The sequence below is a fragment of the Falco naumanni genome, chromosome 15 (genome assembly GCF_017639655.2).
Source record: "Falco naumanni isolate bFalNau1 chromosome 15, bFalNau1.pat, whole genome shotgun sequence".
NCBI classification, from domain to species: domain Eukaryota; kingdom Metazoa; phylum Chordata; class Aves; order Falconiformes; family Falconidae; genus Falco; species Falco naumanni.
In genome coordinates, this window is record NC_054068.1 from 11595775 (window position 1) to 11618996 (window position 23222).

At 43.4% G+C, this 23222-nt stretch overlaps 1 protein-coding gene across 1 annotated transcript in view; it reads left to right on the plus strand.

The window, feature by feature from the left end:
* PEPD (peptidase D) overlaps positions 1 to 20174 on the plus strand; it is a 141161-nt gene extending 120987 nt beyond the window's left edge. Inside the window, exons 14-15 of the mRNA XM_040614998.1 lie at positions 11084 to 11275; positions 19493 to 20174. Of these exons, the coding sequence (XP_040470932.1) occupies positions 11084 to 11275; positions 19493 to 19642 (342 nt within the window). The 3' untranslated portion in view covers positions 19643 to 20174. The remainder of the gene's footprint in view (positions 1 to 11083; positions 11276 to 19492) is intronic.
* Positions 20175 to 23222: the final 3048 nt, after the last annotated feature.

A 23222-nucleotide genomic window follows, 5' to 3' on the forward strand; every position in this document is an offset into this window, starting at 1 on the left:
GCTGGTTGCATCTTCTCAGAGGTGGAACAGATGTGCATTTAAGTGAATCTTTTTCTGAATGTGATATTTTATGCAGTTTACTTTAAGGGAATCTATTAGTTCATTAAAACATAAATTGCTGATGGGGAGAAGTCAGCTGATGGCACCCTTCAGGCCTTCTTAATCTGTTCAGTTTCTACATACATTGTGGTGTTTCTTCATGAGTCACTGGTGTAACGTGTATCACTCAAGCATACCCCGTGCTGTGGCAGAGAGCATCTCGGTCTACCTGAGACCTGTAGTGGGAAGACTCACTTGCTCTCTTCCAGATGTGAAACAGCTGTGGGAGCCCACTGATGCACCTGGGCTAGTAAATCGCGTTGGTTCTGTCATATGGAAACAATCTGGCTCATATTCCTGTCTTGAACTTCAGTCTCCAGTGTCAACACGGGCACCGATGTAGATGTGCTGTCTGGGGAATGAAAATGGAAAGAAAAAAAATCCATCAAGTCTTCCAGTCTTTGCAAATGTGAAAGCGTAACCTCTTGTATTGAGTTCTGCAGAAAATACAGAATGGTTACCTTTTTCCTTGAATTAACATGATGGTTCATGACTGTGGTCTGAAAAGAGAATGGGTAAAATTCAGTAACCAATGAATGGTAAGATGTTTGCAATGATACTAAAAATTCTCTAAGGGGAATTGAACTTAAGGTTTGAATAAAAAAAGAACGTTACAGCAGCTTCAGAAGGATTTTCTGTGTGTTATGTTTTGGTTATTTGAGGCTAACTGTGTAAGGGTTTTCAATAATACATGATGAAAATGGATCACGTCTTCTCTCTTATTTAAGATGTTCTTTTACAAGAACCTGAAAAAGAAGCTAAGAACTTTTTAGGTAAGGTTTAAGCATATTTTGGAGCTTGTTCATGTTGGGTGAACAGGCTACATAACAGCTGCTGTTGCTGGGTTTACTTTTGCAGGCAGGGAAGAAACAGCATGTAATGTTTGAGGGCTGTCATGTTCGCCATATAGTTATTGCTGAGACACAGTACTGTGATGGCTATGTATTAGCATCAGCTAATAAACTTACATGTAATAAAAATAAAACAAAAATCAAAAGCACCCCTATTCTGATTTTAAGGTTTCTTCACTAGCTAATACAGAAGGGATGGATGTTTGCCCCTCTCTCTCCCCCAAGTGCATTATGTCTGTGTACAAATAGAGGCATTCAGCAACGTACAAGGGATGTGATTACTTGGAGAGTTCATGGATTTAACAATCCAGGACCCTGATATTGCATGCCTTTGCTTAGATTGTTTTCACTTGTGTTGTGAAGTAACCTTTCTGAATTTTGTGGATTTAAGTAAACTGGAGCACATGTTTAAGACCTGGTAGGGTAAAGAGAGAACTAAATTTTAGGAACAAGTGAGAATTGTGGGAGTGAAAAGTACTGTGCTTGGTTTTTACTTAGAAACTGCCTGCTTTGAAGATTAGAGCAAGTGCCTTAATTTTAAGGGAGATTTCTACACCTGGTTTGGGGGGAGTATAGAGCAATGGACCCTATGTATCTTCTGTCTTCTCCGCAGGTTTCAGTAGTGTGGCATATGAGCTACAGAAGCAGGTTTTTAAATTAATTTGTATGTACAGAGGACCACGTTTATAACTGTTAATTATCTGCTATATTATATAATTTAGGGATCATTTTCCTGAAAGCAGACCAACGTGTCCGCAATTTTGAAAGAGCAACCTACTAATAGATAAAAATGGATATACAGGGACTATGTTGTCAAATGAGTTAGGTTCTTCTATTTCGTACTTCATGTGTGTAAAAATACCAGAGGTCTATGCAAATAGAGGATTTTATACCTGCATATTAAAATTATTTGTTTGTGTAGACATGCAACTGCATTCTTACGTTAAGAAAGTTTGCATGGCTAATTTACTTCCAAAATCCAATCCTAAATAATTTTTTTTCTGAATAGGGGGCAGCGTGTATGTGAGCTCATAAACAGATATCTGAAGTTCTCTATTTGCAGGTAGATGTGCACATAAATGGATGTGTGGCATCAGCTTAGTTTGAAAAATAATGAATTTGGGGTTCTGCAGAAGAGCAACCCCTTTAAACTCTCTCTGCAGCATTAATTCCACCTCTGTTAGACCCATCACTTCTCTTTGACCCAAGCATGAGGCTTTTTCTAATGGGTCATTTGACGAAGGTGAGGTACCTGAGTGTCGGAGCACCTGATGGTGGAAAACCCACATCAAAGCCTGCCAGTGGGGTGAACTTCATTAGGCTTCTCTGGGCTTGAAGCTCTAATGAGAGGCACGGTCCCTGCCCGCGGCAGGAGGGAGCCACAGGGCTGCAGAGCCAGGCCGGCAGTGGAAGGCTTCAGGGGACGTGGTTTTCCCCAGGTAAATCTAAACGTGAGCAATGGGGCACCTCTTGTGAGTGTGGTACACTCTGTATTAAATGGGAGAAGGCTTTTTATCTATGCCTCATTGTTCCGTGAGAAAATGCATTTTGAAAACATTTAGTACACTGTGGAGTGATTTTTGGTGTGTTTTAAATGTTTACCAGCTAGCGAGATTTTCACAAGGAATTTCATAAAGCCATTTTTATGATTATTGTACATGAGCCCATGCCTGTAGTATCATGCTCTTTTTTCTAGCTGGTTAAGAAGCAACTTATTTGCTTTTGGCTGAGTGAATTTCTGGGAGTATTACAAAGGATTTTTTAAAAATAAAAACTTTCCAAGTGGATATTATTCCATTATTTTTCATCAAGTGTAAACAGTTACATTTGGAATAATACAATAAGCTTTAATTTCCTAATTTTTATCCGTCACAAAGTTTTGTATGTTCCAAAAAAACTATTTCCAGACATTGTTAGCTTAGATTAGTTATTCATTGGTAGCCAAAGATTTCTTTTTTCAAAATTGGCAATAATAAGTTTTCATCTTTTCCAGTAAGCTGCTTTCACATGCAGCATTAAACAAGCACTTTCTTCCTCTTTGACAAACACTGTTAAAAAGCTTGCAGATTTTCTGCAAAGGATACTCTGGGATATTAGAAAATACAACATTTTCCTTCCTCTTGTTGCTGTGATAAAGAATAATTAGCTTTGGCCAGCAATAAATGCATCTTAGTAACCTCATTTTAGGACAACGTTTAAAAGAGTGGAACCACCGGTGTTTTCCGGTGAAGCACATAAGTAAATGTCCTGATTTTCAGACGTACTCAGCACTCAAGAGCTCCTTCGGGAATCAGGTCTCCAGCAGCGTACCATGGTATTCCTCATGGGGAAACCGAGCATCGAACACTTCTTTGAAAATGTGTCTGCTTCTTTTGAGGGTCTAGCTACAACTTGAGCAGTTCTGAAAATTCAGCCCCAGTGGTACTAATCACTTCAGAAAATCTGGCCCTTAGTCAGACAGAGCTAGCTTCAAAGGGTGAAAACTCCACTGGGCTTAGCTTCAGCTGTAAAATTTAATCATGGAGATGTTTTTCCCACACTCTCTCATTCGTTTCTGGGTAAATTCGATATGGGATATAAATGAGGGTTTGTGCCTGTTGCAGTGGAGAAAACGTGGTAGGTGATCCCAAATTTTCAGACCCTGAGGTAGATGGAGCTGAAGTTTTCATTTAAATCTAGGTTCTGTGTCTCTAGATGCTTAAGTTGATTCAATTTCATGTTATGTTAATTGACTGTAAGGCTCTAAAGAATGCTAAGTACATTTGATGACTTTCTATAATAATAAGCCAGTTAATTTAAGTTAGGTTAATAACTACTGTGATTTTAACATCTTACGAATTAAGAGTTTCATTTGGTTTTGTCTTTTAAAATTACTAGATTTACCTTAGTTTAAAGTTTTAATTCAATTCTCTAGTCTCATGAAAAGCTGATCCTTTCATTGCTCTTCTGCATCAACAAATTAAGGTTAGAGGTTTGTTTTGATCCTGATCCTGGAGTTATCCATGTCCTTCCATTACTGTGCATGCTTGAGGAACATCTCTGCTGCTCAGAGAGGTGTACAGGCTGCATCTGGCTCTAACAGAAAGCTTGCTCCCAGATCCCAGATGACTGTCTAGGGATTTAGGTCACCAAACCTACTACAGAATACAGGAATAATCTTGTTCCCTTTCTTGTTCTGGCAAAAATTATTTTCCTTATGTATCCTACTTTATGCTGAAGCAGAAGATTTCGGTTTTTTGTGGTTAGCATTGCAAATGATGCATTAATGTTTTTTCCTTTAAGAAGCAGAGGATGAGTTGAATTTACCAAGAAGCCTAAAGCTGTTATGTAGAGCCCCAGTGATGCAAATTGCTTCACATGGTCATACTTTGCAGAGCTTGCTCTAGCTTTGCGTACCCAGGGCCTGCAAACATGAAACAACCTGTACGGTAGGTGCTTATATGAGCAAAGAGTAAAAGGGCCTTTCGCCAGTTTTAGCTCTAGGTTTTGTTCTTGTAAGCGATTGTACACCTTGAGAAAAGATGAGGAGAAAAGACCTTCTGCCTCGTGGGGTCCCCTTGAATCACTTCCCTTTCGATTCTTTGAATTCCTGCATAGCAGAGACATATGGTTGTGTGGGCCACTGAGCAGGCAGAGTTGTAAGCAAGAAACAAACTGGTGAAGACTTTGAATTCTACAGCGTTTCCATGCAGAACAGCACTGCAATCCGTAGTGCTTATTGTTCTCTGTTGGGTTGAACAGCAGCCAGGAGAGTTTCCTGCAGCCTAAGATTCTTCCGTGGGATTTAAGCCCCTCCCAGAGTTAGGCTTGTACCCTGATGTGGCATCTTACATGTCATCAGTTCCCAGCAGCTTTCCCCTGTGAACACAGATGCTGGAGTTTGGGTGTTCATGGAACCTTAGGACTTGAGCAAAGGCAGAAGAGGAGCGGAGGGCTCAGGTGCTGTGTCAGTGCAGTGCCATGGTGCAGCCCATGCCCTGCTGTACCACAGGGTTTCCCTCCTCCTCTGAGAAAGAAAGCGTTGTGGACCTGGGGGTTTTGTTGCTTTGTTTGGATTTCATTAGTTCTGGTTAATTTTTTCTGGATGGAGATACTTGCTTATGTTTCTTTTACTTGGTGAAGTTTGTTGCAAAAGACTTTGTGTGCTAAGAGAGTTTTTATCTGGAGATATTAAGTCCAAATCTTTCAGAAATTTTAGCAGAGACTTAACAGAGCTTGTGTGCGTTTTTGAACAATTCCTTCTAGGTGCAGTAGGAGAGAAAGACCAAGACAGTACAGTTCTGCTTTCAATTACATGTAAAAGTAAGGTATAAAAGGTTTCATAGGTATACTTTAGGGGTTTTGTTGTGCAATTTCCACTAATATTACTTTCTAAAGATCACAGAAGACCTTATATTTAAGGCCCTCGCCTATATATGCTTTCTGTGTGTCACAACAAAACCCATCCATTAGATTTTAAGCGGTGCTTGTCATTGATCTCATTTTAAAACAGTGTTGCTGGTAGCTTTTGCAATTCTTTCTCATTTCTTAGGAATTCTCCAGCTAAATATTCCTCTCATCTTCCAGGTTTATGTTGTAGTTGCCAACCTGGTGATTTTTACTGTTTGCCATCTCTTTTTTTTTTTTTTTTTTAATCACACTAAGGTTTTAAGAAAAAAAGAAAATCCGTGTGGGTTTTTTATTTCCATTATTATAGCAGTGGAGCTTGGTGACATCTGAGAATCAGGAAGCAAAAATGACATGGGAAGTTACTTTCAGAACCATGCTGTAGTGATGGATTGAAATTCAGCTCAATCTGACTCGGCAAGCACTGGTGCCTCGAATAAGTGCAGGTGATTTTTCCTCATTCCCTGCAGTAACAGGAAACTTACTATGCAGCTTAAACCTGATACCACAGTTAATACCTAGGAAAAGACAAAAATGTTTCAAATAAAATAGCCAGTTAAACATCATGTGCCCTCCATTCCCCAATATTAACTTTGAGCTGTGTCCCAAAAGCTCCAGCTAGTAATTAGATTCTCCTGCAGAAGTGGAAGCGTTGACTTGCAAATGCCACAAGTGGTATGTGATGCTTGGGGCATGTTCTGTAACCTGCTGCTGATTTCAAAGGCAGAACTGACAGCAGTTCCTTCAGGTGACTATAGGCAGCTCAGGCTGCTGGGAAAAAGCAGGATAGATTGAATAAACTGATCTTCATTAGTAACATTCAGCAAGAGAAACAAGGGCTTAGAGAGGAGGGACCAGGAGACAAGTGAAACGGAATTCAAGACTTTTATTAGCTGCACAGGCCTCCGTTCTTTTTACAATAAATGAGCTAATTAGAAGTTGGGTATACACAGTGGGAGAATAGGGAAGAGTGAAAGAGCTGAGATTTCACTTCGGTGTTCATTTCATAGAATCTAAATATAATGTTAGTATTCTGACTAATTTAAGTACTTGATTGCACTTAGCTTGATAAAATGGTTAGGACTTCACTGTATTGGATGTGGTCCAACTGGGACTAGTCTCTTTGTCAGGCTCAAAAAAGTTCTGTGATGATTTAGCTGGAAAGAAGTACCAGAAATTCATCTGTGCCGCTACACGAGTCTTTAGAGTTCACAGTTATGAGCAGCTTTGGTGATTGTTGCTGTGGCCATGTTTTACTGCCATTGCTGGCTTGAGGAAGCTTTTAGGTGATGCCAACTAAGTGTTGAAGCCCCTGGTTTTAGGGGCGAGGGTGTCCTTGCATCTCTGTGCTCTCATGCATCCCAAGCTAGTGTCGTGGCCCTGTGGGTGATGACCAGCCAGCACAGAGACATCACCTGTGGTTTTCTTCTGTCCTGATCCAAAGACAGACCCAAGATCAGGCTCACCTGAATGGGCCTGGAGCTACTTCTGCTTCTGATGGCTTTTCCTGGTGGCTGGTGGCTGTGGGACAAGACCAGCATGATACACATTGCAGTTCTTCCATGGAAAGAGCAGCATATATCCCCATTAACCATTGAGTTGCTTAGGAGCAGGCTGTAATTCATCCTTATACTGAAGTGTGTTCTGGGCATATTGCAACTTCTAGTCTTTCACAGCCACTTTTCTAGGGAATAGGCAGATTTGCATACTTCCTAATTCCCTGCTTATTCCAAAAATAGATATATATTTTATATTACTGCACACTTAACTTAATTTGAACTTTTATTTTGCTTACATAGTAATGAAATCAGTTTACATAATAATTCTCTTGTTCCCTTGACAGTCCTTATTGCCTAGACATGCTGGGTTTTGTTACCTTACATGAACCATTAATTGGAATCTGATGTTCTTGGCAGGAGTACAGTCACAAATGACAGTGTCGTACATCTGTGCTTACTGTGGGGGGAGTGTCTTAATTTTAAAATGTGAGCAGAACCTCCAAATAAAACCAGTCTTAGAAAACAATTTTGAATGTAGTCTGTTGTTGCAGTATACATACAAAATACTTCTTCAAAAAGTAATTTTCCCAGAATATCACTGGGAGTCTGTGTTTAGATGCCTAGGTGTTAATATTTTCTAGATTATTCTCTACGCTTTTTTGAGGAAAATTACCAACTTATGCTTTACAGTTGTACAGCACTGAGTGCATCAGTGTCCTGCTCCGTGGCCAGGCCTCCAGGTTATAATGGTAATAGAAGCAGATATCCACACAGCTGCTGTGCCAGCATTCAGATTTTTACTATTCATTTCGTCCCTCTACAAAACAACTTCATGATGGTTGTTGAAAACAAGGCTTTCATGTTCAGCTGCAAAATATAGGGTCCCTCCTCACAAAGGAGAAAACCCAGTAATGGCAGAAGATTCACACTGGTGGATGACAGTGTGAGGTTTCCCCATCAGGCTTCGCTCCCAGCAGGGTTTGACTTGATGGAAAATGGCAGCGTCCTTGTTTCAGACCTGTCGTCTTCTATTTGGGGGTGGTAGTGTTTGGGGGTAGACTAAAAAGTCATTAAAAAAAAGCCTCAGTTTGTCCTATTTTTCATAAACAACTGCAGCAGACTGAAAGCTGAGAACTCTGAGCCCCTGGACCTGATGGCCATGGTGGCTAGCAAGGTGGTCACAAGTGCCCAGAGAGCTGATGTCATTTGGGATGCTGAAGCCATAGTCCAATGTATGTTTTAATCCAGCACTGTTCTCAAAAGGAGTGTTGTCGTCTCCCCAGCTTGGTCACCTTCCCCCTCCCACACTCTGCTCGTTCCCTGTCCCAGCTCACATTTTACTTCACCCTTGCAGCAAGCTGGACTGGGGCTGTCCTCCACTCAGGGTGTGCATGGCCATGTACCTGCGATAGCCAGGACCTGTCTGTCTCTTCATCCATTTCGTGCATCTCTTGGTGAACGTCTTGCTAGCCTCTATTAAAAGGGACCGTAGGTCTTCCTTGCCTCAAGCCTGCCCACTGCTGTCCTGCTTACTGTCTTTGAAAAGCTGAGCTGTGTAACCCTTCTCCAAAGGCCTGCTAGAGCTGCTTTCATGGAAGAGGTGTAGCTGCTGCCATTTACGCGTTGACTTAAGTGCCTGCAAAATCCGAAATCTGGAGGTGAAGCCAAGAGCTGACACAACCTAGAGCTGAGCTAGGATGGGGGGGGGAATATCAAAAAGAGTTTGTGAAATCCTTCAAAAAGAGTTTGTGAAATCCTTCTAGAGAAGTTAAAATTTTACTTTTGGGGGAGCAGCAGTATTCTGGTGCTTGAGGGGCCCTCCCTGCTTGGTTAACGGCCTGGGGAGCCTGTGCTGCTGAAGGATGTTTCCAAACGTGAATCCCTGGGTCTTGCTCCTGAGTTGTAACCATGCTGTTAGCTTCTTGGAGGAAGGACTAAAAGCAGAAGTGGGCTGCAAGGAGTCCAGACAAAATACCTACACGTTGCTTTAACAGCTACACAGACATAAATGAAGTGGGCATCGAGGATTTATTGTCACACCTGGTGCTAAACCTCATTTGTTTTTAGAAAAGGCAAAAAAAATGCGGAGGCTGTGCCAGGGCTGCCTGCAGAGGATGTTTGCCATTGTTTGCCTTGCTGCGCATTCATCTTTCTAGCATCTGTCTTGGATCGACTGTCTCAGAAAAGGCATTTGCAAGCAGCGTTGAAGAGAAGTGTACTTAAAAGCCAAATACGGGTTGGTTGTTGTAAAGCAGCCGATAGATAGTTGGCAAGACACCAAAAGGTCCAGACGCTAATCTAATTGTTTACAGCTCATGGAGAGATTAATCCACAAGATCGGATGCCCTCATTTCCTTTATGCGTTACAATGAATTTGTGAGATGCCAAACCCCATGGGGCAAAAGCAGAAAGAAAAATGGCTCCGTGTCAGTGCAGCTATTGTTTAAAGTTTGGAAAGATATTGATTCTCTTTGGGTTTTGATAAGAATATAAATGCAAAGTGCCTTGCTTAATATTGGAATATTCTTGTTTCCTAGCCTCAGTATAACAAATGTGTGCTTTCTTACTTTAGTGTAATATAATGCTCTGCAAAATTCAAATCAAACATAAGAAAAAAATGTATCGAATACACAGTGAAAATGGTCAGGATACACTCGCTGGCTTGCAAGGGCACTGAGAACTGTAAATGCTCTCCATCTCGGAAAAACGGGCAGACCTACCCACAAATGTCCGGGCTGGTTAGCTGTGAAGATCTTGGTGGCTGTGAGATGCTGTGCATTGGAACAGAATAAGCTCTGCAAAGGGAAAAAAAGTGACCCCAGTATTGCTTGGGTGACCAGTGAGAATAAAACAAACACTGCTGAGTGGCTGTTGCAAGCAGGATTTCTGTGAAATAGGCTTTCTCTGAACTGAAAGCGAAGCTCAAGAGCAAACAGTGCTGTGGAGCTCTATCCACTGTGGAGAGGGAATGATTCAGTAAGAGAAAAACGTGGCTAATCTGCAGGGTATGCTCCAGCACCACCACCCCACCCCACCCACCCACCCCGCATCGGTGTGACAGGAACGCGGAGCACAGCTGTGCCCAGACATGCTGCCCTGGCACGCAGGGTGGCACCGGGCAGCACGTTTTGTCCTGGAGAAAGGAGGTGTTTCATCCTTGGGATACAGGTCACACTGCTGGTGATGCTGAAAGGAGGCACCCCTCCAGCAAGGAAAAGTACCGTGACTGGCCAGAAGCAAGATTGGGGAAAGCTTGGTGGAGACCAGATCAATAACACCGTCATCTTGCAGACCTGTTAACCTCTGACTTAAGGGCTTAAAGCGGAAAAGTTTTTGTGAGCGAAGTGTGTGCGCGTTTTTGTAAGCTGTTGGGCCTGTGAGCTGTTTATTGGCCATCATGATATTTTGTTGATGAAATTTTGCTACAGTTGCAAAGAATTTTTGAAAAACTAATGGGATTGAGATATATTTATTCCAATGTTGCAATACCTGGCACATTTTGGGGAAGAAAATTAATATCCCAAACTAGTCTTTGCAGTGTTTCTAATTCCTTGACTAAGCACGTCCTCATATATCATTTTGCTTTACCAGCTTTTGGGAAGAAGAGAATGTTTTTCTAGTCAGGACTTGTTTTGACTTAGTTTTTAATAATATCAGTCAGCATCATGTTGCCTGAAAGTCTGAATCTGACAGAAGTTTAGTTTTAAACGGGCTGCTTTTATGAGGTCATGTGTAGACTCATTGCTCCTGAATCAAGATCGTAAATGTGTAATTTTAATAACATTCAGTGAGAATAAGCATTTGCATATCCTTGGAGAAATTGTTCTCTACTGCATAGTTCAGCTGTTTCAGCCATGACGTGGAGGGGGCATTTCAAGATTTGCACATTGTTTAAAATACCGTACTTTGCACGGGAGGGTATAGGAATAGTGCAAGTAATTGTTTTTTTCCGTAGAGCAGTACTTCTCTCAAGGTAGAGAGTACAGTACCAAGCATATCCAGAGCCGGGATTTCTGTGGTACAAAGAACAGTTCAGGTGTTGAATTGAAAGCTGGTCACCACTGTGCGAGAGCTAAATGGGGGGCTGATGAGAGAGAGGTAATTGCATAGCACAGTTTTTCAGTCCTCTGCTTCCCAAATATTTCTTGCGGTCTGGGTGTCTTATGGAGCAGTCCGCGTAGGAGGGCCTTGCAAGAGGTCAGCCATGCAATGCCGCTCCATCCATCACAACCGGTCTTGCTTCTGCAGGGAGTGGAGCGCATTGACCTGCCGGGGCTGAGGAGCCTGCGCACTGCCCGCAACCTAGAGCAGGGCATGGTGCTGACCATCGAGCCAGGCATCTACTTCATCGACCACCTCCTGGACCAAGCCCTCCGTGATCCTGCACAGTCCTGTTTCATCAACAACGATGTCCTGCAACGCTTTAGAGGATTTGGCGGGGTGAGTAATTCTTCACCAGATGTTTTTCTGAAATTGGTTTTGTATGTTTGCCTTTACTGTGTACTTGAGAAATTTTGTTGAAGTTTTAATGTTTAGGGCTGTTCCTGATGCAGCACCTTGGGCCATTTGACCCTGCAGACAAACTGGGGTTTTTTTGTTATTTTTAAATTTGGTTTTTGTACTTGTGATACCTGATAAACGATAGTTCCGTATTTTTCCATTGGTTGAAATATGCTCTGTCAGCACTGTACAGTGACTTGCCAGGTAGGTCTTTTGTCTATTGTGTGAAATATGCATGTTATGAAACATGAGACCAAGATCCATAGTCCAGAGTTAGCTTCCCTGACAGGGGCACAGTCTGCTGCTCCCTCCCAGGGCAGAAGAGCCCGATGCTGTTTAAGTCAGGGAGGCAACAAAGAAAAACAGCAATAATTGCTCTTACTGGATTATTGCCAGAAGGCTGTGAAACTTGTGCATGTAAAGCCTTCCCTGTCTTCCAGAAGAATGGCCGATGGGCTTCACGAGCACCAGTGCTCAGGCAGCAGTGTGCGCGCTGGAGGGTCGGCTGGCTTGGGAGGTCGCTGTGATCTGGGCGATCATTCCCCTGCCCTGCAAGCAGCTGCTGTGCAAGCAGAGGGGCCTTGTTTCTCCATGCTGTCCCGGGCACAATGCCCATTCAAAGCCACTGCCCTCACAGAGCGTTTAGCAGTTGCAGTGGTTTCCAGTGGGTTTTCATTTTAGTGGGGCGAGCATTTGGAGGGTGTTGCATTGTTCTCTGAGCTTCCGTATTCATGCACAGAGAAGATAGAGCAGGCAGCTGCAGTGCCCCGTCCTCCTCGTGGCTCTTCTGCAAAGTCTCAACAAAGCTAACAATCACTGGCACCGATGGTGATTTTCTGGTATGAAAAGTCACTCATTAGGAATTGTCTGCTGCTGCCATTCACTAATTTATCATCATACACCAGCCGTGAGAGGGTAGTTACTGTAACACTCTTGGTCCAAGCTGGCTTTGAACCACCAGCCCTGACAGAATGTGTGTGCCATTCCCAGCCATGTGAGCCAGCCAGGCTCCTGGGCAGCCACCTGTGAACACTCCCCCTATGATGTGTGTGTGCCTTATCAAGAGACATGGGACTTTACCCTTGCTGGTATTTAATTAGCTGCTGAGGTCTGAGACGTTATGTGTCTCCGTGTTGTTTCTTTTATCAACACTTGCCAGCCAGCCAAGGAGATACTGGTGAAAAGGCAGCTAACTCTGCATTTTCTCACTGTGAGCACGTTAGATACGGCACCATGTGCTGAAGCGTGTTTTAAAGGAGCATTGCAATGCACTTGTGTAGCGTGACACCACAATAAAAACAGGTTGAACTGTCTTCACTTTCCATGTAAACAGTCTGTGGGAGTTTTTCGGCAGTTGAGTTGATTCCTGTTTTTTCTGGAAATGCTCAGCAAAGCCCACATTTTTCTATGACTTGCTGTGAATGCCCACTCCAGCTCTGCAGCTTGAGGCATGCACATGGCTCACCCGCTGTCTGCGTTTGTGTGGAATCGGAGTGACAGCACAGGATCTCTACCTTAGTAATAAGTTGCTGGATCAGGCAGTCTTGTTCCAGAGATTTCAAGCAAAGTCTAACTTTCTCCCCTGTTTTTTTGCTTTGCTTCCTGTAATGATGACTTGTAAGGAGAGCTAGCCAACAAACTTTGCTAAAAGGGGGAGTTGCCCCAAAACGATTGAGCAAAAATCTAAATCTCTGATCCCCCTGTGAACAATACATTTTACTTAGAGAGAAAAAAATAATAATACACACATACCCTGAGCCAGATGTTGTTACTTGATTTTGTCCAGGAGAAGAATGGAAATAAAATCTGAGACTGAAGTACATCGGAATATTTCTGAATTCTAGAGAAAAGCTGAATTATAACACAATCAAAATTAATTTTTCCATCTTTACAATTCTGATTTGATTCTACATAAGTGGAAGATGCAGTTTGTGCTGTGTAGCATGATTAGTTATCTACATGCTGGTTCATTCTAGTTTATTCAGAGTGAGTGAAGTTTTCTCTCAAAAGCATGTCAGAAGACTTTCTCTCTACGTGATTAAAAAAGATCTTGTGAAGCACAGTGGTTTTACTGACAAATATTAAGTATGGGGTTGGTATTGGTGTCAGTTCTAGCTAAAGAACTCACCAGTCAGTCTTCCTTTAAAAGAAAAATACATTCTGCAAAAGGAAATAAGTAGTCCATTTCCCTCTGCAGAGCTCAGCACTAATTAAAGTGTTCTTCATTTGGTTTAGTTTAATTCACTTCCAAAATGAACTTACGTTAACCAAAGTAACACCACTGTTATACTGAGTTAGGCTGTCTGCACAGGGGATTTGTGAACTTTAATGAATTCACCTTGAGTTCATGTCTTTTGGGGGCTTTGGGTAGTTTTCTTGACTGTGACAAGTCTCTGCATTGAGAAGAGATGCTCTTCTGTTGTGCCAAAAAGGGCGAGACTGTAGCCATTTATTGTAATTTGTGCTGCCTGGATTTAGCTGTAAAGAGATTGTAAAAGCTGCAAGAGCAGAAAGGAACGAGAGAGAAGGCGAGGTTTCCCTTCGCCCACTTTGCTGCCGGCGTGCGGGGCATGTGCTGGCGGCACCAGTGCTGCTCCTGCGCACGCTCCGAGCTGATCCACCAGCAGCCCACGCATCCTGTGTCCCTGTAACACAGACACTCAGGCTTTGTGGCTGTAACTGCTTCCCAGGGACCCTGTCATGGGCTTTTACCAAACAACAGCTGTTCTGGGTCCAATACAGATCTGTCTGGAGGAGGCAAGAAGTTTTGCTAGGGGATCTGCTGCTGAGAGCACAGGCTGCCCTGTCTGAAGCCCTAACCTCTTTACTTGACAGCTGTGGAGTTCAGTCCTTCACAAGCTTCCCCAGCCCTTTTCAGGAAGTCGCTCAATCACGTGTACTTCAGTTCTCCATCTGCAAAACGAAGGTCCAGTTTACTGAGGTCATAAATTTTGTGGGGCAAGGGCTGCCATCAGGCGCTGGCACAGTGCCCATCCCAGGGCACCTCTGCTCTGCCTGGACTCTGCCTTTGCTGCGTTCGTAAACAAACATGTGCAAATAGAGGTATGTCCATACAGTTGAATATGTTGCTCAGGAAAAGCAACCGATTCCTCAGGGAAAGGGAAATACTAACTCCAGACGCTGCCCTTTAAGGTTTGACATTTCCGTTCTTCGTAAGCTGATTACTGATTCATGCAGTTCATATGATGTTTTCTCAAAGACCCAGTAAAACCGTTCAATCTTTTTTTGGCCTTAAATGTTCAGGCTTTGTTTTTCCCTAGGATCTGCAGAACTAGGACTAGACTTAATATGTGAAAACTCTGTGCAGCTTGGAGAAAATGCTGAAAGACAGCTAATGTTAAATACATTACCTTTTTTTCATTTGCAGATTTTTCTCATTTAAAAGCTAAATAGATTTACAAAGCCCAGGACCTTGAAGATCTGCTAATATTACAATATTTTTCAAAACAACAGTACTTCTCTTACTCAGAAACAAATGTTAAACCAAATGAAAAGCAGGATATTTAATTGCTTCTACCTTTGGTTCACAGAGTCATGCAATTGCCTCTGTCCTGATTTTTATTTTTCAGAAGGTTGAGCTCTGTTTCTGGGTTTATGGTGAATGTGTGTTTTGGAATGAAATGGTTTACTAGGCAATAAACATTTTGCTCATCTGTTTTTTAACATTTCATATTATGCAGCAGTAATAATGCTACATAGCATTTTTGAAACAAAATTTTGTAGAAAGCAATTGTCATAATGAAATATATAGCTTTCTTTAAAGTTCTTGTAAGAGAAGCGATATTCATAGGCGACTCAAAACCAGCAGCTAATTGCTTGTAAACCTTCTTTAACCCTTTTCTCTTAAGTTGTCTTAATTAACGTAACTAGGTTAAAGTAAGAGCAGTTTCTAACCTGTATTTAGCTTATAGCTTATTGCTTCTTTTTGAGCCTGGATGAAGGGACTGTGTGCCTGAAGATTATTTTTCCAGGTGTTATCAGTTGATCTTAAAATACATGGCCTCAGCCTACTGGTAGTGATCTCATTTTATAAAATGTTTGTATGTGGACCTTTAAAATAAGTGTGCCAGACATGAGGACTTGCTTGTGCATAAGAAGACGGAAGACTGGCAGCATGGGATGAGTAAGTCATTGTGTAGCACAGAGCCTGTTAGTCAATATAGAAAACATCCTGGTGCTGCCACTTTGTGTAATGTGGTGACAGGAAGGTGCCTTCCTCAACTCTGCAATATACCCGCCTGTTCCTGGGTCTGATGCTCGGCCCCTCTATTTCCTAACCAGTCCCCCTAAAATACAGAAGTCAAACCCTGCTCATGGTAAGTTTGCTTTATTAAAAATTACTGGTGAGTCAGTGGCTGAGTCGAAATAAGTCCTCTTAGCTTCATGCATCTGCCTCTGTAGGATACCAGCTATAAAAACAGACACGTGGATCCTTCAGCCAGACAGAAGCACATGTGCTAATTTACTTTGCGGGGTAGCATGTGTGGCCCACGTCCTGTCATCGTTTCCCAGGCAAGTCTCCCACTGTAAGACCTTGCAGTGATAGTACTGCTGCTTTCCATAGCTATAATCAAACAAATGCTCAATAGATTATAAAAAAGCAGGAGACATGTCACCAGTGGTCTTTTTTAATCACATCTGGGATCTGTCATTGTGCAAATCTGGACTATTTAATTGGCCAAAATTGTTTCTTGATTCTCAGAAGCCTTTTATATATATATCATCATCCAAAAGAAATGAATGAGTGCTACAACCCCCTTCCTTTGGAAGATAACACAGGAGGCTCTGGGGAGCATGACTGTAACAGTAAGTCAGGACAAAGTGCGAGGCTGTATATATAGCTGACTGCCGCCTTGGCATTTTAACTCCTATGCTGTCCTTGGCTATGCCCACACAGCCCTGCTTTGGGACACAGTTGGGTCCATTGAGTCAAGCCACATGATGATCTGTTGCTGGCGTTGGGCAGTTGTGCAATCAGCTCTATCTAGACAGATCGTGCCACTACCCTTGGTAAGAAAAATGCATGCTAGGGACAGTCCTGGCATTCCTGGACACTTCACCCTTACCAGAGTGCTTTTTGAAGCATGCCATTTCACACTAAAAAAGCAAAGCCTCTCCTGGGGTGTTTGCAGAGCACCCTGAAAGCTGCTGGTGCAGCAAACCTCACACCTCAGTTTGCTGTTCCTTTAAGCTGTCTCCGATTCCAAACCACTCTGTAGTCCTGAAACAAGCAGCGCTGTTGAACAAAGAGCCTGCAAACAGGGATAGCTCTGAGAGCAAGTTTCATAACCACTGTCCCCCACTGGGAAAGGCAGTCCCAAGCCAGAGAGCCTTGCCAGACAGATCCAGCATCTTTTGTCCATTTGGACAGAAGACAAGACCAAATGCTGAGCTCTCCTGTAGGGTAGGTTTTGCAGGTCCTCTGAAGCTGCTTCTTGCTGCTGCTGAGTTTAAGCTCAGGGTGAAGCATGATGGAGGGTGTGAAGGAAAAAAAAACAAACCAAAAAATTCCTCCTGCTTGAGAACCTGTGTTCCTCTGCGTTTGCATTGCTTTTGGAGAAAGGGAAAACGTGCACTGGAAGTGAGAAGTCTGTCTTCTCTGTTACAGCAAGCAGTTTCAGGTGAGGTGCATCCAGGCAGAGAAAGGGTTAGATCCTGGAGGAGGAGCTGGAGCTTTCCTAGGAGTGATGGGTGAGGGCCCCACGGGAAAGGTGGGTCTGTGCACTTCCAGCTACAGCCCAAAGACTGTTTGGAATTGCTGATGGTGAGCAGGCTGGTGCGATGGGGCTGGCTCTGCTGCTTTCCACACCAATCCACAGCTGTGGATTGATTATATGATCTCCTAAGAGTGTTTCTCCTATACAGTGAGCTGCTCTGTGTAGCACCCCAGACTGGGGGGTTTCCCCGTTTGGTAATGCTCGGTTCCCTGGCTTAGGTGGCTGCAGCACCCCCCTGCGCTCCCCTCGTTCAGGGCATCTGACTTCTCACTTCCTGGGCTCCTTAGCCAGCCCCATCTCTCTGTCTGTTACTTGTCAGTCCTGTCCTGCCTCATTGTATCTTCCTTCCCCTGGTTCCTTTCATCACTCTAACTCCCTTTTCCAGCTCCTTCCCCATCCTGATTTTCTCTTGTGGCCTACATAGGGCACAGCACTGACAGACACCTTGTCCCTTTTGTTCTTCCCCTCTCCCTCTTAGACTGGATTTCATCTGCTCTGCTTTGAAGCCAGTCCATCTTCTCAAAAGAGTGCCGAGGAATTGATGAAGGCATGAAACACTGAACTGGAAAACACCAACAATTTATTTTAATTTTTTTTTTTTTTTTTTGCTAATCTCACTGGTTAAGTGCATGGATTGTGGCAGATATTTCTCTGTAGCAGATAACTGGGGGATTTCAGTTCAAGCAGGTGAACATTTGTGAAACTAGGGTACTCAGAAAGGGGCCCTCTGCATAGGCAGAGCCAGGTCCAGCTTTGGCTGCACCCACCACCCCGACTTACTTTTGCACTAACATTTTTACTTTCCACATCAATGCTGTGCCCAGCTCTATTTACACTGTTACAGGTGCGCTTGCCAACATGATGCTCTGGCTTTTACCAAGTCACCAGATCTGTTCCCTGGATTCTGGCACTTCTGCAGGGCTCGGCTGGCAACAGCAGGTTTTTGCCAGGGGCTGTGCCCAGGTCCAAATCGTGGATGGACAGATGCTGGGGGCTGCTGTAAGGCAGAGGGCATGATTCAACTTAAGATGCAATGTGACTGTTGCTGAATCCTTGGGTTATTTTTGCTCAGCTGGCCGAATTGAAGCAATGAATCAACCCACCCTGGTAAAATCTGTTTCAAGTGCGTAGCGTCATCAAACATGTTGCTGATTTCCTCTTCTGCAGCAAGGCACTGGCCTTTCAGGCACACCAAGCGTAAAGAGCTTCGCAGCTTTCAAATTTACAGCTGTCCAAATCGAATGTGTGAACTCAATGGAGTTTGTTTATTTAATTCTGCTTTATAATACACTTAACTTGATACCAAGTAAAAGAAATAATCTGGCAAAGACATCATTAAACATTTTAATAAGGACTGGATGACTCATTTAGTTTGAACAAATGGATTATTTTGCAATCAGAAGTACAAATGTTAACCAGCTTTATTTTTAGCTGAAAATGTCAAGAGGTCAGAAACAATTAAAGCAATTGTAAGGTGGGAGTACCCAGTGCTTGTGTTCTCTTGGATTTACACCTTACTAAATTTGCTTTTATTGCAGCTTAGCGACTTACTAACATTTTTCTGATAAGATAACGGGAAACGTCTGTGTAGGCATATTTACTGGTAGGAAGAGATTAGAGTCAAACAGAAGTGGAGCATACTTTTCATTTTAACAGAACAAGAGGTGGAAAACTGAGGGATCTGCTTTTTTCCTTGCATGATCTGAAATGCAGTGATTGCATTTTAAAAGGAATGTCTGACCTGCTTAGGAGTTTCTCATCAGCTCAAAATGCAACGTTTCAAATATCAGCTACAAGCTATTTTGTGTTGAAGTTCTTCTTTGAAAGTTTATTGTGTTTAGAGGAAAGAGAATCTGATGTTTAAGTGCAAAGAGCAGCTAACTGCAGCCCAGCAACAGGACGGCTTTGAGAACAGGCACTTCGGGCGTCAGGAGGCACTGCTGTTGTACCTGTCCCTAGCAAGCCATGCGCTAACAAGGCTGGAGGCCAGTTCAGGGGAGAATGTTCCTTTTGCTGCTCCTCGTATTGGGGGGTGAGATTTATTTGCCCCACATAATTACGCAGCGTGAGCTCACTGATGCAGCATCTCGTTGAGCCTGTCCCTGACGTACCTGACGTAGCAGAGGCACCACCTGAGTCACCTGCAGGGCCACCACCTCCTGCGGGGCTGCTCTGCCGGTGGTCACCATGAAGCTTGTGTGATCCCAGGAGGGTGGCAGGGGCCAGTGGACCCTTCAGGGCTCAGCACCACGCTGCCAGTGGTGATGGGCAATTCTGGTGCTTGCAGTACATTGCTCTGCCTGGTGTTGCACCAGCACCACAGACCAGAACGTGCCTTGTGCTTTCGCTGTTGTCGCTGCCACATGTGCTTCTCATCCCCATCTGGAATACCTTGGTAACCACATGTTCTCTGTGACAGGTACGGATCGAGGACGACATCGCAGTGACAGCCAGTGGAATGGAGCTGCTAACATGCGTCCCACGTACTGTTGAAGAAATAGAGGCTTTCATGGCCGAAGGCCAAAGCAGTGCCAAGTCATTTGACAGCCTCTCCAGCCAAAAGCAGTAAACTTCAAGATGATAGTTACTGTCTCACACTAATCGGTCATCGTTCTGATTATAATGCTGCAGCACATAAAATAAAATACATCCAATTGTTAATAGCAATGGAGGCAGGCAGGCTATTAGATGGAGTGATTCATTTATTAAAAATGAAGGTAGAAGGCTTCAGCACTTGATATCCAGGTAACTCAAATGCTCCTGCTTGCTATCAGCAGTTTACATTACCAAGTGCCACCTGAATAACCCTGCTGCATAATCAGTGGGGCTTATACTTCTATCAGATCTCAGCTCAGTCATATCTTGCAATTAAAGCTGAATTTTGATGATTGGGACTCTTTAAAATACCAAATGGATTATCTGAATGCTGTCAGCAATTGTAACAATCTAAGTCCTTTTTTAAACTTCGTCATAAGTACTGCGAAAAAACACAGAAGAAAAAATCTGCAGCTCTCAGTGGACACATTTTTCTTACAGATCTTATTTCAGTGTTAACGGAGTAAGCAGAATCAAATTTGTATTAAAATTCATCCTTGGCATCATTTATGCTCACAACTTTGTGATCATTGCGCTCTCCTGCTCCTGTTCCTGCTTCTTTATCTGACCTTTCTACCAGTTCGTGTTCTGGAAACTTTGACCCTTCATTAGCCAGATTTTTCTGCTCTGAGTAGTGGGTGTACTGATCCTTCACACACAGCCTGATGCTTATTAGATTTGTCCATCTGTTTGTTCCTTAAAAACATAGATTGCTGTGGTGTTCACAAGCCTTAGAAATCACAAGAAGGGAGTATCTTTGCTGCAGGGCTTAGGGTCATTCAGCAGCATATGCTGTGCAGAACGAGAGTTGTTTTTAACTGTCTAGTGTTAGCCAGTTCAGAATGAAATCATGTAAATTTTATTTGGATACACCACAGGCATATTAAGAATGATCATAAAATGATTGTACATCCACGCAAGATTTGAATTGCCAAGAGAAGCCTTTCTTTACTATAGGTGTTCGTTGGCCTGCGGGAAAATACATTCCTTGCAATATAAAATAGCAGTAGTTGCTGTAACTACATAAAACCAATCTTGCTTACTTTATGAACACATCAAAACTCCTGTTTGGTCTTCAGGCTCCATTGCACAGTTTGACTGCAAAGCCACTTCAGACCATCCCTCTGCCGTGTCAGGGGAACTGAAGTCACGCAGAATGTCAGGGCCTTGCTGGGTCTTACCGCTTAGTAGATGAGGATTTTCCCACTGTGAAGGGATCGGCTGACTTGATCATCTCAGCATCTCAGTTCTGTTGCTCACATCCTGGAGCTGGCACACAGGCAGTGGGACCAACTGTGAGCTTCTGGGTGCCTGCAAGCGCCTGTCTTACGTGGGGCATGCCACACAGCGTGGGCACGGGTGGCGTCAACAACTACTGTGTGGCTGTCTTTGTGCCCCCGACCTGGGACCGGATTTAGGTCTGAAATAAATGTCCTAAAAAATGGTCAAACCTGTTGCTCTACAGAGAGCTCTTTTTGCTAATTGCGTTGATGTCTGTGACAAGAGCCTGCCCTTTATTCCTAACAGCTTGGTGACCCATTGCTAAATAGGAAGCTGCATGTTGGAGACAAAAGAGACACATTGCGAAATAATCTAGGGGACTTCAGTCCTTATGTTTAACGTCACTTTATTAACAAATGAATCTATTTACTTTTTTTTTTTTTTTAAAGGTGGCTCAGCATTGGCTTGTAAGAGGTAAGTGCAGGAGGTTTTGTGAAGGGGAAGGGGCGAGGAGGGGCGGGCGTGAGATCAGCACCTTGTTGGTGCAGCTGCAGTAATGCCTCCTTGCGTGGTGGTGCCTCTGAAATGCAGTACTCGTGCAGAGGACATCAGGCCTTGCTTTGGTGGCTTTGCAAACAGAAGCATACAGAAACGATATTGGTGCTGCTCTGGACTTGTCTCCCCCTAAAACTCAGGGAGTTTTTTCAGTGCAAGACAGTGCTCGTGGCCTCAGCCTTGTTCCCTCTGCGGGCAAATGCTTCCCTGTGGCATGCTCTGCACGCACCCATGGGATCGTTCGCTGCCTTGAGACCTGCTGCTGCTTCGGTTCAATAGCAGTTACTATTTTAAAGTAACACTTCACAGATTAAAAAAAAAAAAAAAAAGTTTTGGAATTGTTTCATCTGAGCCATAACCCCAGTCTAGTTAACAGGCCTTTCCCTGCCCGTGATTAATCTTGGCAAATACTGGGCTCTGCTGCTGCAGAACAGGTCGAGCAATCTGGTGTGTGCTGCAGGAGGCAGAACTGGTTCTGCTTCGACATGTACCAGCAAACGAACCCTACCACGGGTTCTGGGGGGAAAGCACTCGCTCACGTAACCGGCTACTCTGTTGTTCTGCTTACCTGAGACGTGGATCCATTTCAGTCGGGGATGGTGCCCCATCTCCCATTTTCCTCCGTGATCAGGTGGTGAATATAAATTTCATTCTTCCTTCCAGAAGTCTGTTCTGTAATTATAATTTTTATCCACTTAAGCAAAAAGTGATGTAGAACTTTTTTCTAAATTAGCATGGGGGGAGGCAGGGAAGTAAGCCTTTAAACAAAGGCAAAGTTATGTTTGAAAGTGATATTTAATTTAATTTTAACACTTAAAGTGTGTTAGTAGGGGGGAAATACGGGTGACAGCAAACTTTCTTTTTGACTACGTTAGGGTCTTTAGCTATAATGTTTTCCCAAATGCCCTTTCCCCTTGGTGCAGTCTTAGAGTGGCACCAAAATAACAGAAAGACTATGTTACATTGAGCAAGTTTGTGTATTTAGAAAGGTGCGAGCACTTCTGAACTGATGTATTATGTTGCTTCAGCTGCCTGGCGTTGGAAGCACTCTGGATTTATCTGCCACCCCAGTTTCGCTGCTACAGTGTGTAGCTAAAGTGGTAGAGCCTCCTAGTGCTCATGGAGGCTTGAGCAGACCCGTTCTCTCAGTGGTACGGTGAGAAGATGGAAGCAGGGTTCTCTGGTGAAACATACAGTGCTGTAATGCTCCTTCTTATAGTGACAGGCACTGCATCCTGTCACAAACTAAAGTTTTTAAGAAAAACGTGTCAAAAGGAAAACTTTTAACTTCTGTAGGCCTATGCTGAAATTTTCCTGCATCGATGTGGGTTTATTCCAGCCTGTCTTCAGGAAGAAGAGAGAATTGTCTGAGTCACTAGGTATGGGTGCCCCGTGCCTTGCAGTGGAGGGCAAGTTGGGGGCATTTTGCTGTCACACAGCCTGGGCTTGCTCCATCCTGGGGCAAAGAGAGGGAAAGCCTCACCTCTGCCTTTGCTCCTCAGAGGTCTGACATAGCTATTTTGGCAGAAGGGGGCTTAGAATAATAGACTAACACCTTTCTTGCAACCAGACTCTCACCGAGGGTAGATTTTTTTTTTTTTTTTTTTATGACGCTGGGTTCATGGCTTCACATGTTAAAGTGATGTGCTGCACACAGCCTACACGCTTCCCTAGGCAAACAAAGCAAGTGTGGAGACTGCTACGCCAGAAATGTCATTGTACAAACAAGTGACTTTTCATAATTCAGTGGGTTTGTTTTAAACAAGTGGAATTGGAGT